We start from the raw sequence: 11,565 nt of genomic DNA, 5'->3' as shown, positions 1-11,565 counted from the left end.
GGTGGGGAGAGAAGAAAGCAACCTGAGTGCTGACAGCTGGGCAGGGGGGGCTGGGAGTGGGGAGAGCAAACTCATCACCATTCTCTTCATCACCAGCAGCGCTGAGAAGAACTGCAGGGGTCAGGCTGGGGGAGCAGGTGAGGAGGAGGAAGAAGACCCACAGAGTGTGGGAGCGGCTCTCCCTCACCACAGCCCTGGCTGTGAGCAGGCAATGCCCTGGCTCAGCACAGCCCTGGGTCCCCTCTGAAGCAGGAGCAGCCCCTTTCCCCGTGTACCCACCTCTCCCCAGGAGATTCTCTCCCACCTCACCCCACGGCTGGTAGGCAGCACCAGGGAAAGAGCTTCAGAAGTACCTTGTGCTCCTGGGAGGCTGTTTGGAAAGCGGAGCAGCACCCAGAAGAGCAGTGCTGCCCTGTGTCTGGCCAGTGCTGAGGTTCCAGCTTTGCTCCCCCACACAGGGAGCTGTCAAGAATAATGCTGGGAAATATCTTGGGGAAATCAGGAGCCAGGGCCACACCTGCATCTGTTTTAGAAATGACTTTATTGCACTAGAAAGAGGAAATGATCTGTAAACAAACATTCCATTCAGGTATTAATATATTTTTCACTCAAAAAATACATCAGTAAATCCAGCCACAGAAATATCAAAGCAGGAACAATAAAAAATAGCTCCAGCAGTGGAGAGACCCATCCAAGCTACAGCCCTGGCTCCCACACCACTGGCCCAGAGCAGAGCAGGGCTCACAGCAGCTCATCCTGGGGCTCACTGCATGGCCACACACCCGACTCCAGTGAGACAGACCTGGGATGGGCTGGGGTGGGGCAGGACAAGAGCCCCCAGGCCGCTGGCTCTCCCTCTGGGGTCAGCCTCAACCCAAGGAGGAGCCCGGGGTTCTGCTCTCAGCATCATCCTCCCCCAAACCCAAAGGCACACGGCTCTGCTGCGGGGGATGTGTCACCTCTCAAACCTCTCAGAGCACCAAAGTCTTTGTCCCAGCTCCCATTCCCTCTCTTCTTGCAGCCTGTCCCGCCCACCCCAGCCCCTGGCAGGCGCAGCACCCCAGGGAGCACAGGGTGCTGGTGGGGTGTGCAGGGGCTGTCAGGCAGCAGCCAGCTGAGAAGGGTCCTCTTCCTGCCCCAGCCCTCCTCAGGAGCAGGATGTTCACCCCACACCCAGGGATGCGGCACCTCTCCCTATCCCCCACTCCCCAGAGCCCCCACCTGCCCCCAGGATGAGCCTGGGCACTTGGGGGCTGGGGACCATCCCTCGTGTTGGCTCCTGGGGGAGCGCAGGGAAGCCTCAGGTGGGAAACTCCCTGCGAAGGATGGTCACGTCAGCTCCTTATGTCCTGCATGATTTGATTTCAACCACAAGCTCGACAAACAGCCACAATCACCCCGAATCCCCCCGACATGCAAACACGGCGCGATCAGAACGGTGCCTTGCGTACCTGAAACGTATTTACAGACAGAAGTAAAACGCTGCGAAAGATCAGCCTCGGATATAAATAGCCAACACTGAGATCTGCCATCTGCTGCAAAAGGACAAGGAAGGAACATCGACTGCCACCACAGAGGTTAACACAGAGGGGACACATGTGTGCATGTGTGTCCACGCGTGCTGCAGCAGGCGGGGACGGGAGCGCTGCAAATCCTGCTCCCTGCACAGAAACATGCAGAGCCCGACACAATGGGTGACACCACACCAAACAACAACGCAGCGTGTTTTATCCACCCGCAGAAATGCCCCGGCCGGCATCCTCCCCACTCCCACTGTCCCCAGCCAGTCAGCCGGGATGACAGGGTGGGATGGGAAGGGTTGGGAGCACCTCGCTCCTTCCCCAAGGGGAAACTGAGAGCCAGGCCAGTCACTTCGGGTAGCCAGATCCCGCTGGGCACAGGAGCTTGGTGGCCCCACAGGACACATCTCTCCTGCCCAGTGGGTGCAGCTGCTTGAAAGATCCTGAGCCCTCAGGCAAGGGAGGGTGGAGGGTTGTGGAGCCTCAGCCTGCCCCCCTGCCCAGCCTCACCTGGGATGGCCCCAGCACTCAGGGAGGGCCACTCCTGTCATCTCAGCTTTTGTCAGGAAACACATCTGCTGGGACACTGCCTGGGACCATCCATGTGCCCAGGGCATCTCCCTCCCGTGGGCAGGGGAAAGGCACAGGCAGCCTCCCGGATTGGGGCAAACCAAAGCCCCCGACGCTTTGTGAGCAGTTTCCCACTGGGGGTCAGCAGTGGGGGACAGTGCTGGGGTGGGCAGGGAGGGCACCCCAGGAGGCTGCAGGTGTCAGACCAAGCCAACTCGTGCACTTGTGCAGCCCTGCAGGGCTGGGAGGAGTCCAGGAAAGGCTCAAAAGCCACAAACCTGACTCATCCCCCAGGGTGACCGCCCTTGGCCCACTCGCAGGTCACCTCTGCAGTATTTTCTTTGCAGTTTCCAAGACTAGAAACTTGTCTTTTAAATTAAAGCTCTCACCTGACTGCAGGAGCTTCAGCTTTGAGAGGTGGCCGTGAGTGTGCTACAGAGATTTACCCACCTCCAGCCTGCTTGGTGGCAGCTGGAGACCACAGGCACAGGGAGGGAAGAATCCAACAGGTGCTTCCATCCTTCCTGGTGAGGAATGGGCTGGAGGCTCCCCACTTTCTGCTGGGCTCCAGGAGATGCAGCCCCGGGGCAGGAGCAGGGAGGGAGCAGGGGCAGAGGGGCTGTGGCTGCCAGCTGGTGCTGGCAGAGCCTCACAGCAGCGCCATTCCTGGGGACCCCCATGCTCTGCCACGACCCCGGCCCTCCTCAGGGGGCCCTTCCAAACCCTCCTCCAGCGGGGCTGGGGGACAGAGCCGGCCTCCCTGCCTCGCCCAGGCCCCACTGGTGGGAGGGCTCCCTCCGGGGCTCGTAGCAGGTACCTACAGGCAGGACAGGAGGGCGGTGAGTGGCAGCTCCTTCTCACCCAGCAGCGTGTCCCGCTTAAGGCTGCTGCCCTTGTTGACCACCTTGAGCTTCAGGGACATCTTCCTGGCGTGGCCGGGGCCCAGCCCATCGAAGAAGAAGTCCTCGTTGAAGACGGGGTTGCGGCTGTTCTTGACAATGGTGCTGCGCTGCTTCTGCAGCTTCCCAGGGTTGAGGCACAGCGAGACGCAGCAGTTGATGCTGCGCAGGTCGACGAGGGCATCGTAGAGGTCCTCGGCGGAGACAAGGCGCACACGCAGCCGGGCGTTGGAGGGGTCGTACTCGGCAGCCAGGCGCAGGCTCCCGCCCCGGCTCAGCCGCAGGCTGTGCTCCCGGTCACGGCCCGGGGGCAGGTCCAGGGGCAGCAGGGCGGTGGGAGGCTGCGTCCCGGCCGGGGCGCTCCTGGCGCGGCGCTGGGCACTGGGGCTGGTGTCAGCCGAGCTGTCGTCGGTGGACAGCGAGCTGTTGCGGGCCACCGAGTGCTTCAGCTTGATGACCTTGGACTGGCTCTCCTGGCTGAAGAGCTTCAGCAGGGAGACGGAGCGGGAAAGCAGCGGGGAGCCGAAGGGTGAGGACTCGGCTGAGGAGCACGTGTCGCTCTCACCGCCGCTGAAGTAGCGGCCGGGGTGCATCAGGGCTGCGCCGAGGTCAGCGGGTGTCCGGCGGCCGCTCTCGCCGTTGAGCTTGGCTTTGCGCTGGGCGCTGGGCGAGGTGACGGGCGAGGGGCAGAGGCTGCTGTGCTCGCTGTGGAAGAGTGACTCTTTGCGCCGCGTGTGGGGGCTCTCCATCAGCGTGGCGAAGCCATAGGAGGTCTGCGCCTTGGGCACGTAGGGCAGCGACATGGCCGTCTGTGCCTGCGGGTCCACGTTGGTGCCGCAGCTCCCCTCGGTCCAGTCCTCAGCGGTCTCGATCTGGATGATGTGCCGCCCGGTGGTCCGGGTCCGGGTCCGGGACCGGCTGGACGGGCGGGGGCTGCGCGGGGGCTTGCGTCCGGCCAGGTCCTGTTCTGACACTGAGGCTCCCAGAGCAGCCGCTGCGGGGACCTCGGAGCCCTCAGCCTCGGCGGGTGCCGCGCTCAGCTTGGGCGGGATGAAAAAGTCGGGGATCTTGTCGGGGGTGAGGACGTTGCTGTAGCGGGACCCCCGCGAGGACTCCTCTGTCCCCGCGCCCCGGGACCCGCCGTTCTCCGCCACCCCGCGCAGCCGCTCCAGGAGCCACATGTTGATGCCGGGTGCGGGGCTGGAAGAGACCCGAGGGGCAACGCTATCACCGGGGGCCGGGCACCTGCAGAGGCAGGACGAAGCCGGAAGCCCCGGGAGCGACCAGCGGCACCGAGAGACCCGCACCCGGCAGGCCGGGGGGACAGGACAAGGACGGGAGGGAAGTGGCCGCGCCGAGGAACACAGGGACCCGCCAGCCCGGGGAGGAGCGCGAAGGAACCGGCCGCGCGGAGCGGGGGTCGGGGACCCAGGGGACGGGGCAGACGCGACGCGACGCGACGCCTGGACCGACGGACCGACCGACCGGCGCCGCCGCGAGCGGGACGTTGCCCGGAGCCGCCGCACCTGGAGCGGAGCCGCCGCCGCCACCGCAGCCCGGGCGGGGCGGGCGCGGACGCGCTTTTATACGGCAGCGGAGGCTCCGCTCCTCGTCCGCGCCGCCGCCGTAATCCTCCGAGTGAGGCGCCCCCACATTCTGCGCGCCCGCTTGGCTGAACCGGGACCGGGACAGGGACCCGGACCGAGCGGGACCAGGACCGGGACTGGGACCATGAGGCCCCGGGGTGCTGATGCTCGGGAGGTGCGGGAACTCGACCCCGGGACACCCGGCCGTCTGCCCACGGAAGCATCGGGTCTGTGTTGGGGCCGGGAATGGAATCGGGATGGCGGCAGCCCCGTTCCACCTCCCCGCCCCCGGTGCCCCCAGTCCGCAGCTCGATCGTTCCCCGCTGGGAGCAGCCGCTCTCCACTCCCAGCTCTTGATCTCAAAGCACTGAATGAAGCCAGCAGCGGCTCGGGGCTGAGGGGTTGCCTCATTGAGTGGTTTAATATCGCACTGGAGGAGCTGGAGGGGGCAGTGCCACGTGTCACACACCCCCATGTCACACAACCGTCCAGTCCCTGGAGGGATGCGGTGGTGGCTGGGGACACCGGGGCGAAACGTCAGGAGGGTTCACGGAGCATCAGTGCAAGCCCCGGTGGTACAGGGGGTCGGGAGACTCAACCGAGTGATCGGGCCCAGCCCCGGTCCCGCGGGGACCTACGGCCTTGGGGACAGGGATGCATCGAGAGGGACAGTGGCACAAAAGGGTCAAGAGGCTGTTCCTTCCTGGCTGCTGCCCTGTGGATGCCGTCAGGCTGCCGGGAAGCACCATCATTCCTCAGCAGTGCAGGGCTGGGAATGATGGCCAGGAAGAAGAGCCTGGGGTGGTGAGCGCCTTCTGCGGGGGCTGCTGCGGGACGCCTCGGCTCCCTCTGCATTCGCACTTGGAGCTGGTAAAAAGAGGCGTCCGGCCGTGCCGAAGCAGACCGAGGGCTAGGATGTCTCAGGGACAGCAGTGGGGAGGGGGACGGGGGTGTCCTGTCTGGACCGTGGGCTCTGCACTGCAGGGTGCTGAGCCGGGTCCCGCAGGGAGAAGAGCGCAGATGGAGCCCGGGGGAGGAGTACGAGGCTCACGGAAGGGGAAGCTGGTGAACAAAAGGCCGATGTTTGCTTTTCCTCCACCCTGCGAAACTGCGGGTAAACAAGGTGCAGAAATGGTTGAGTTCCCTTGAGATAACAAAGAGCGCTGGGGCCGGGCCAGCTCTGTCCGCGCGGCTCGAGGCCGGTGCCTGCAGGGCACGGAGGGGAGAAGGGTGCTGGGAGCTGCCTGGCTACGGACTGGCAGGGCTGGGGACGCTGGCAGGGGCTGGCAGAGCTGGGGACACAGCCGGTGGAGCAGACAGTGTGCTACCACCTGCTGGAAGCTGGGAAGGAGAGAGACCTGCTATGGGAAAGGGTTTGTGCAACCGAACCGGGAGTGTCTGTTGCCGGCACGTTTGAAGAGAGGTGGAGGGATGGGTGGTCAGCGAGATCCCCAAGGCCTTGGGAGAGCAAGGAGGCCACGTCCTCTGCAGTTGCTCTTCTGTGGCTTCCAAACCTTTCCAAAACACCTCAGCCTTCCCATCGGGGGCTGAAGAAGCAGCAGCCCCCCCTCAACCCGGGCCTGGGTTGGGACACAGAGCCCCCTGCACCCACTGGCACCACACACTAGCTTCAACCAAAGTGGTTAAACCCCTAAAACACCCCCCCTGCCAGCCCTTCATCCCTTCAGGGCAGCATCCCCGCGGCTGCAGCGCCAGGCACCACCAGCGGGTGTACCACACGGGCTTGGTTCTCCAGCAGCAAAAGAACAAAGTCAGGGCCCTCACTGCCTTTTCCTGCCTCTCTATTGAGGGAACAGTGAAATTATCTTTGCAGACGCATCACTCCATGACAAAAAATAGCAGCTGAGATGGAAGCACCACGTCCCCGCGGAATCCAGCTATCAATGGAAAATTACGCATTCATTACTGGGCTTTATTTAGGGCTTTATTTTATTCATTGGCTCAGCCAGCACTGGCCGGCCTGGACGCCTTGTCTGGCAGAGGCCATCCCCAGTGAGTGGCTGAGGGTGCTGGGGTGACCTCGCTCCCCGAGGTGGGTGCTGGCAGCAGCACTGGACACACAGAGCAGAGCCAGGACAGGCCAGGACTGGTGCTGGACCCCCCCCAACTGGCTGCTGCTCACCTGTAACACAGGAGCCACAGCCAGGCCCACCCAGGGCTCTGGCTCTGCTGGCTGCCACATTCACTAGAGGGTCACAGCTTGGCTTGTGCCACTCAGAGCCACCCCAGGAGGCCCAGGGGTGGGTGGCCATGTGCTGTTCCAGGTGGAGGCAGGAGGAGAGCCAGCAGCAGGAGCCAGCAGGGCAGGGAGCTGCCAGGTTAGAGAAGAGGCTGTGCAGGACCAGCCCTGGGTGCCAAAGGCCATTCTGAAGCCAGGGGAACACTGGGTGATCCATGGAGGACAGGGTGACCCAGAGGGGCAGAGACAAGTGTGACTGGGCAGGATGGGTCAGCCAAGGTGTGACCAGGCAGGAACTGGTGGCGATGGAGACCTGTCCCAGCACCATGCCCAGGGGTGGCATGAACCACCTGTGTTCCTCGCTCATTTCCAGGTTTAATTAGAAATGTATTCCAAACCACAAACCCATGCCCAGCACCAGACACGGGGCAGGGAAAAGGGGCTGTGTGTGCCATAAAAACCTGCCAATGTCCCGAGCCGGCCAGGGAGTCCCCACGGGCCATGGGACACCTCATGAGGCAGTGCCAGCAGCTCAGCCCTGTCCTGCACCTTCCCACAGCTCCATCCTGGCCGTGGCCTGGGGAGGGCTGCAGGGGCTTGGGGCCACAGGGAACATCATGTGGCAGCCACGCCTGGGGAGAATCCAGCTGAAAAGGGATGTCCCCGACAGGAATGTCCAACAGCACCAGCCTCCAAGAGATGGTTGTGTCTGGCCCCACAGGCAGAGCCAAGCCTGGGGCTACAGCGATGTCCACCAGCCCCCATTCCAGTGCTGGGGCAAGCAGGGGCAGCCCTGCCTGAGACGGCTTCAGGCTCCGTCCCTCCTGCTGAGGCCACCGAGCAGTTCCCACCCCAACAGCATTTCACCTGCACGTGTGGAATTAAACATCTTTGTGTCCAGCTGGGCAAGGGGCCCTGTGCAGATGATGGAGGTAGGCAGCAGCCAGGGAGGACCTACAGGGCCAGGGACCGCAAGACCTTGCTGGGGAAGAAAATGGGGAGCCTGACCCCAGACCTCAGAGGCCAGGCACAACTGGAGAAGGGGAGCACAAAGGGACCCCAGTTTTGCCCTAGGGTGAGTCCAGAGCCAGGGAAGCAGGTCGGGGACTCACGTACCCCCTGGCATCACTGCTTCCTCTGTACGACCTGGCGTAGGTGCAGCTCGCTCTCTGCCGCCACAATGGGCTGCTCATTCTGCCGGTGGTGGCTGATGAGGTGGCTGATGCTCTCAAACAGCACGTCCTTGGTCCTCACCTGGGGCCGGGGCACAGCGGTCCCCAACTCAGGAGAGCTGCCTCTCACACAGCACCCAGTTGCAACACCCTGTGCCTGCCCACACCTGTGTCCCCCATCGCCCACCCCACACCCTACCCCTACCCCAGTCCCCATCGCCCGCCCCAGGCCCTGCCCTCGGCCCTGTGCCCTGCCCTCACCACTCCCTCGGGATCCACCAGCAGCAGGTGCTTGGGCTGCCCGCTGTGCATGCCGGTCAGCACGTACTGCCCCGGGTTGGTGAGGCTGTCCCGCACCAGGAAGTCCCCGTCCACCTGCAGGAGCCTCTCAGCATCCCGCCGGCTCATCTTCCCGTGGTACCAGGGCTCCCGCCGGAGCTGCTCCTCCGTGGGGGCAATGGGGGCCTTCCGCGTGGGGGGGCTCGGCCACTGGTCCTCGATGGGGGCACTGGTGCCACCCCCTGCAATGCACTCGTGGAGCTTCAGGGCATCCTCGAATGGCCCTGTGGGATCCAGGGGGTGCGGGGTGTTACCCCCAGGGCACAAGGCAGGGCTGGGCTGTGGTGAGGACAGACCCCAGCTCATGGTCCCCAGTACACTGCAGGGCACTGCTGTGGGCTCGGCCAGTGCCAGCACCTCTGGAGCTGTGGCAGGTGACCACAGACAGCTGCTGGCACAGCTTGACCGCTCCACAGCAGGATCTGCACCAGCTCCCCCAGTGCAGTGGCTTACTCATGTCAAAGAGGTCCTTTTTGGGGCTCTCCTCTGCCACCCCATGAGCCACCAGCTCCGGCTCCCAGGTGTCCAGGCTCTGCGTGTTCACGTACATGTGCTCCTCGTAGTCCCGTGGCCCCAGGGTGTGGCCATCCGCCTGCAGGTACCCGTCGCAGGGCTGGCCTGCGAGGACGGCCATCACCGCTGGCCAGGACTGGGCAGAGTCACAGGGACCCCCCCCAGCTCATGGCTACCCCCACAGCAGTACCCACCCTGGCTCTCCAGGTCCCAGGGTGGCCCCAGCTGGCTGCTCGGGTCTCGTCTGGCTGCTAACCCGCCCTGGGAAAGGAGACAGTAAGAGCTTTGGGGGGCCCTGCCTGGGACCACCACAGCAAGGCCAGCAGTGGCTCTGAGGGGCTCACCTGGCTGGGGGGGACAGAGGTGGAGGGCTGAGTGCGGACATGGCCGAGGGCTGTGCTGTGGCGGAGCCGGGAGTCAATCAGCCCCCCTGGGGGGGGCTCCTTCCCTGGGATGCTGTTGTAGTAGTCGTGCTCTGCTGCCTCCTCATCCTCCCCCCAGGCCGACTCCTCTGCACCCAGCGCCCTGCAGCAGGGATGGGTGAGCTGGGGACACCCTGCCTGGCTCAGACTGTCCCCACACCGGCAGTGACAGGGGCTCCCAAAGCCATCCCCAGCCAGGGGATATGCCCGGGACAGGGGGTGCAGCAGGGCCCCCCGCCCCCCTACCTCTCCGGGGGTACCACCACCTTGGGGGGGCTGTGTAGGTACTGCTTGAAGCGCAGCTCAAAGGCCTGTCCCACCGTGCTGATGACGCTCTGCGCCAGCCCCTCGCAGCACTCCAGGATGTGGCAGGCTGTGGACAGACAGACGGACGGTTTGAGTGTTCCTCTCACACTCCCATCACCACACCAGGACCACCCTGAGCCACCCCTCGTGCACCCCACGAGGGGTCTCATCCTCCAGCCTTCACCCCGCCAGTGCATCCCCCTCCACCGAGCTCCCAGGCGTGGAGGACGGTGTCACCTCTCTGGTTGATGGGGTCCTTGGCCACATAGGCGACATAGTCCGTGGTATCCTGCAGACAGAGGGGGACATCAGCACCCATGTCCTGCTGCTGTGTCGGGCGCAGGGCTGGAGGTGCCAGGGTGAGGGGACAGCTCGGCCCCAGCCCCACGTCCTGACCCAGGCCAGGCCACCCAGTGCTCGGCTCAGCCATAGGACAGGCAATCCCTGTCCCCACCACCCTGCAGGACCAGGGCGTGTGTGACTCACCATGTCCCCACCGGAGGCGAAGGAGATAGACTGCATGTGGTGGTTGGCAATGATCTGTGTGGAGAATGTGGCCGGGGGGGGCATTAGCAAAGGAGCCACCGGCTTGCAGGCTGGCAGGGGCAGGACTGCGTGCCCAGAAGCACTCTCACCTGGCGTGTAGTGGGGATCATGAGGTTCAGCCCATCAACGGAGATGTTGACAGCGATGCTCATGCCAGCGAAGTGCAGGTTGCTCTTGCCCAGGATGGAGAATAGGGCTTTGTTGGGAGCCTGACAGGGGAAAAGACAGTGGGGGTGACGAAGATCACCAGGACCAGGCTTCCTGGGGTGAACGAGGAAAGGGGTGGGTGCCCCAAGCAGCCCTAGGCCCACAAACTCGACAGGCACCCCTAGTGCCCTGTCCCACAGCCTCGGGGACAGACAAGCTGAGTGGAAACTCACCTTCTTCTTCCAGACACCCTTCACACCTGGCACTGCCTCATACAGTCTGTTGATGGCTTCCCTGCAATGGACAGACCCTGGCCTGGTCGCTGCTCCAGAACCCCCTCCTTTCCCAGCTGCCTTCCCCCCAGCATTGCTCTGTGGGGTCTGGAGGCACGAGCCCCCACAGCCCTGGGAGCCGCAGCCTCCCCGCAGCACTGCCCCACGTCACGGCCCGTGGTACGTAATCCCAGCTGGGGCCACCTCCCTTCTCCTCTTTCCACCCATTGATCTGCAGCAGTGCCCTTCGTCCATGTCCCTGCGTGCAGGGTGGGTCCTGTAGGGCACGGCTCCCCCTGACCCGTGTTCCCCTCTCTCCACAGGGCCCTGGGAAGGGGGAGCACCCAGGACCACCGGGGGCTTCTGGTGGTAATGGGATGTGAGAGAGTGAGACTGCAAGGCTGTACCTGGTGACCTGTGTCCGGGTGTTGAAGTCAAGGGACCTCATGGAGCGCAGCACCTCAATGCACCCCATGTACTGCAGGGGGAAGGTGGTCAGAGCAGGCGGCAGAACAGGGCAGGCAATGGAGAGGGGAGGCCGGGTGTCAGGGAGAAGGGCCTTTCACACCAGCTCCAGAGATCACACAGCAGCTTTCGCCCCCCACGCCAAAACGCCCCATCACATGCCCAGACCCCACAAACTCATTTGTGTGCTACAGCTTGTGATGCCTCGTAGGGGCCGACTACGCTGGAGTCCCGAGGTGGGCTCCCCGGCCCAGCAAGCCCCTGGCCCCCAACCCCATCACGGAAGCTTCATGTGCCAGGGGCGGCTGCTCCGGGCCAGCCGTGGGGGGGGGGGGGGGGGGGGTGGTGAGGATTCGAGCGAGGGCTCTGCCCGCAGCCGTCGGGAGGAGCGGCCGGACCCGCCGAGCCCCGCACACGCCTGGGGCCGGGGTGTCCGCGCCCTCCCGCGTCGCCGGACTCCGGCGGGACTTACCCGGACAATGTAGGAGACGCCCGGCCCCAGCACCCGCTCATCGGGGTGCAGCCAGCCCTGCGCCGGTTTGCGGATGAAGCTGCCCTTGCGGCTCCACTCGTCCCCGCCGGGCCGGGCCCCCGCCGGCGCCGCCGCC

The 11,565-nt window shown here is 64.5% G+C and overlaps 3 protein-coding genes across 5 annotated transcripts in view; all 3 read right to left on the bottom strand.

The window, feature by feature from the left end:
- Nucleotides 1–522: 522 nt before the first annotated feature.
- Nucleotides 523–4,575, bottom strand: C2CD4C (C2 calcium dependent domain containing 4C). Its single transcript, XM_042037743.1, has 2 exons — nt 4,516–4,575; nt 523–4,189 (listed from the first exon to the last, which is right to left on the bottom strand). The coding sequence occupies exon 2, from the start codon at nt 4,168–4,170 to the stop codon at nt 2,908–2,910; it is 1,263 nt and encodes a 420-aa protein (XP_041893677.1). The 5' UTR covers nt 4,171–4,189; nt 4,516–4,575; the 3' UTR covers nt 523–2,907.
- A 1,912-nt stretch (nt 4,576–6,487) lies between these two features.
- SHC2 (SHC adaptor protein 2) lies at nt 6,488–11,559 on the bottom strand. 3 transcript variants are annotated; one of them, XM_042036783.1, is made up of 13 exons: nt 11,430–11,512; nt 10,900–10,970; nt 10,454–10,514; nt 10,163–10,282; nt 10,014–10,067; nt 9,765–9,816; nt 9,468–9,594; nt 9,144–9,324; nt 8,994–9,060; nt 8,740–8,904; nt 8,209–8,510; nt 7,892–8,029; nt 6,488–7,757 (listed from the first exon to the last, which is right to left on the bottom strand). In XM_042036783.1, the coding sequence occupies exons 2-12, from the start codon at nt 10,965–10,967 to the stop codon at nt 7,901–7,903; spliced, it is 1,326 nt and encodes a 441-aa protein (XP_041892717.1). In that variant the 5' UTR covers nt 10,968–10,970; nt 11,430–11,512; the 3' UTR covers nt 6,488–7,757; nt 7,892–7,900. The 3 variants fall into 3 exon arrangements, with proteins under 3 accessions (XP_041892717.1, XP_041892804.1, XP_041892897.1); XM_042036870.1 differs by having other exon boundaries at nt 6,488–7,642; XM_042036963.1 differs by having other exon boundaries at nt 6,488–8,029; nt 11,430–11,559.
- Nucleotides 11,467–11,565, bottom strand: part of LOC121665011 (SHC-transforming protein 2-like) — an 832-nt gene continuing 733 nt past the window's right edge. Inside the window, exon 2 of the mRNA XM_042028908.1 lies at nt 11,467–11,486. Within this exon, the coding sequence (XP_041884842.1) occupies nt 11,467–11,486 (20 nt within the window). The remainder of the gene's footprint in view (nt 11,487–11,565) is intronic.

Source organism: Corvus kubaryi, unplaced genomic scaffold (assembly GCF_017639235.1).
Source record: "Corvus kubaryi isolate FWS band 111438036 unplaced genomic scaffold, C.kubaryi_AGA036_p1.0 121, whole genome shotgun sequence".
Lineage (NCBI taxonomy): Eukaryota > Metazoa > Chordata > Aves > Passeriformes > Corvidae > Corvus > Corvus kubaryi.
The sequence above is the reverse complement of the archived record's forward strand: the minus strand, read 5'-3'. Positions and strand labels throughout refer to the sequence as shown.

Coding starts and splice junctions, on each gene's coding strand:
- C2CD4C (XM_042037743.1), bottom strand. CDS start 4,170: ATGTGGCTCCTGGAGCGGCTGCGCGGGGTGGCGGAGAACGGCGGGTCC.
- SHC2 (XM_042036963.1), bottom strand. CDS start 10,967: ATGGGGTGCATTGAGGTGCTGCGCTCCATGAGGTCCCTTGACTTCAAC. Junction 10,515..10,899: donor ACCCGGACACAGGTCACCAG/GTACAGCCTTGC, acceptor TGTCCATTGCAG/GGAAGCCATCAACAGACTGT. Junction 10,068..10,162: donor TGATCCCCACTACACGCCAG/GTGAGAGTGCTT, acceptor TTCTCCACACAG/ATCATTGCCAACCACCACAT.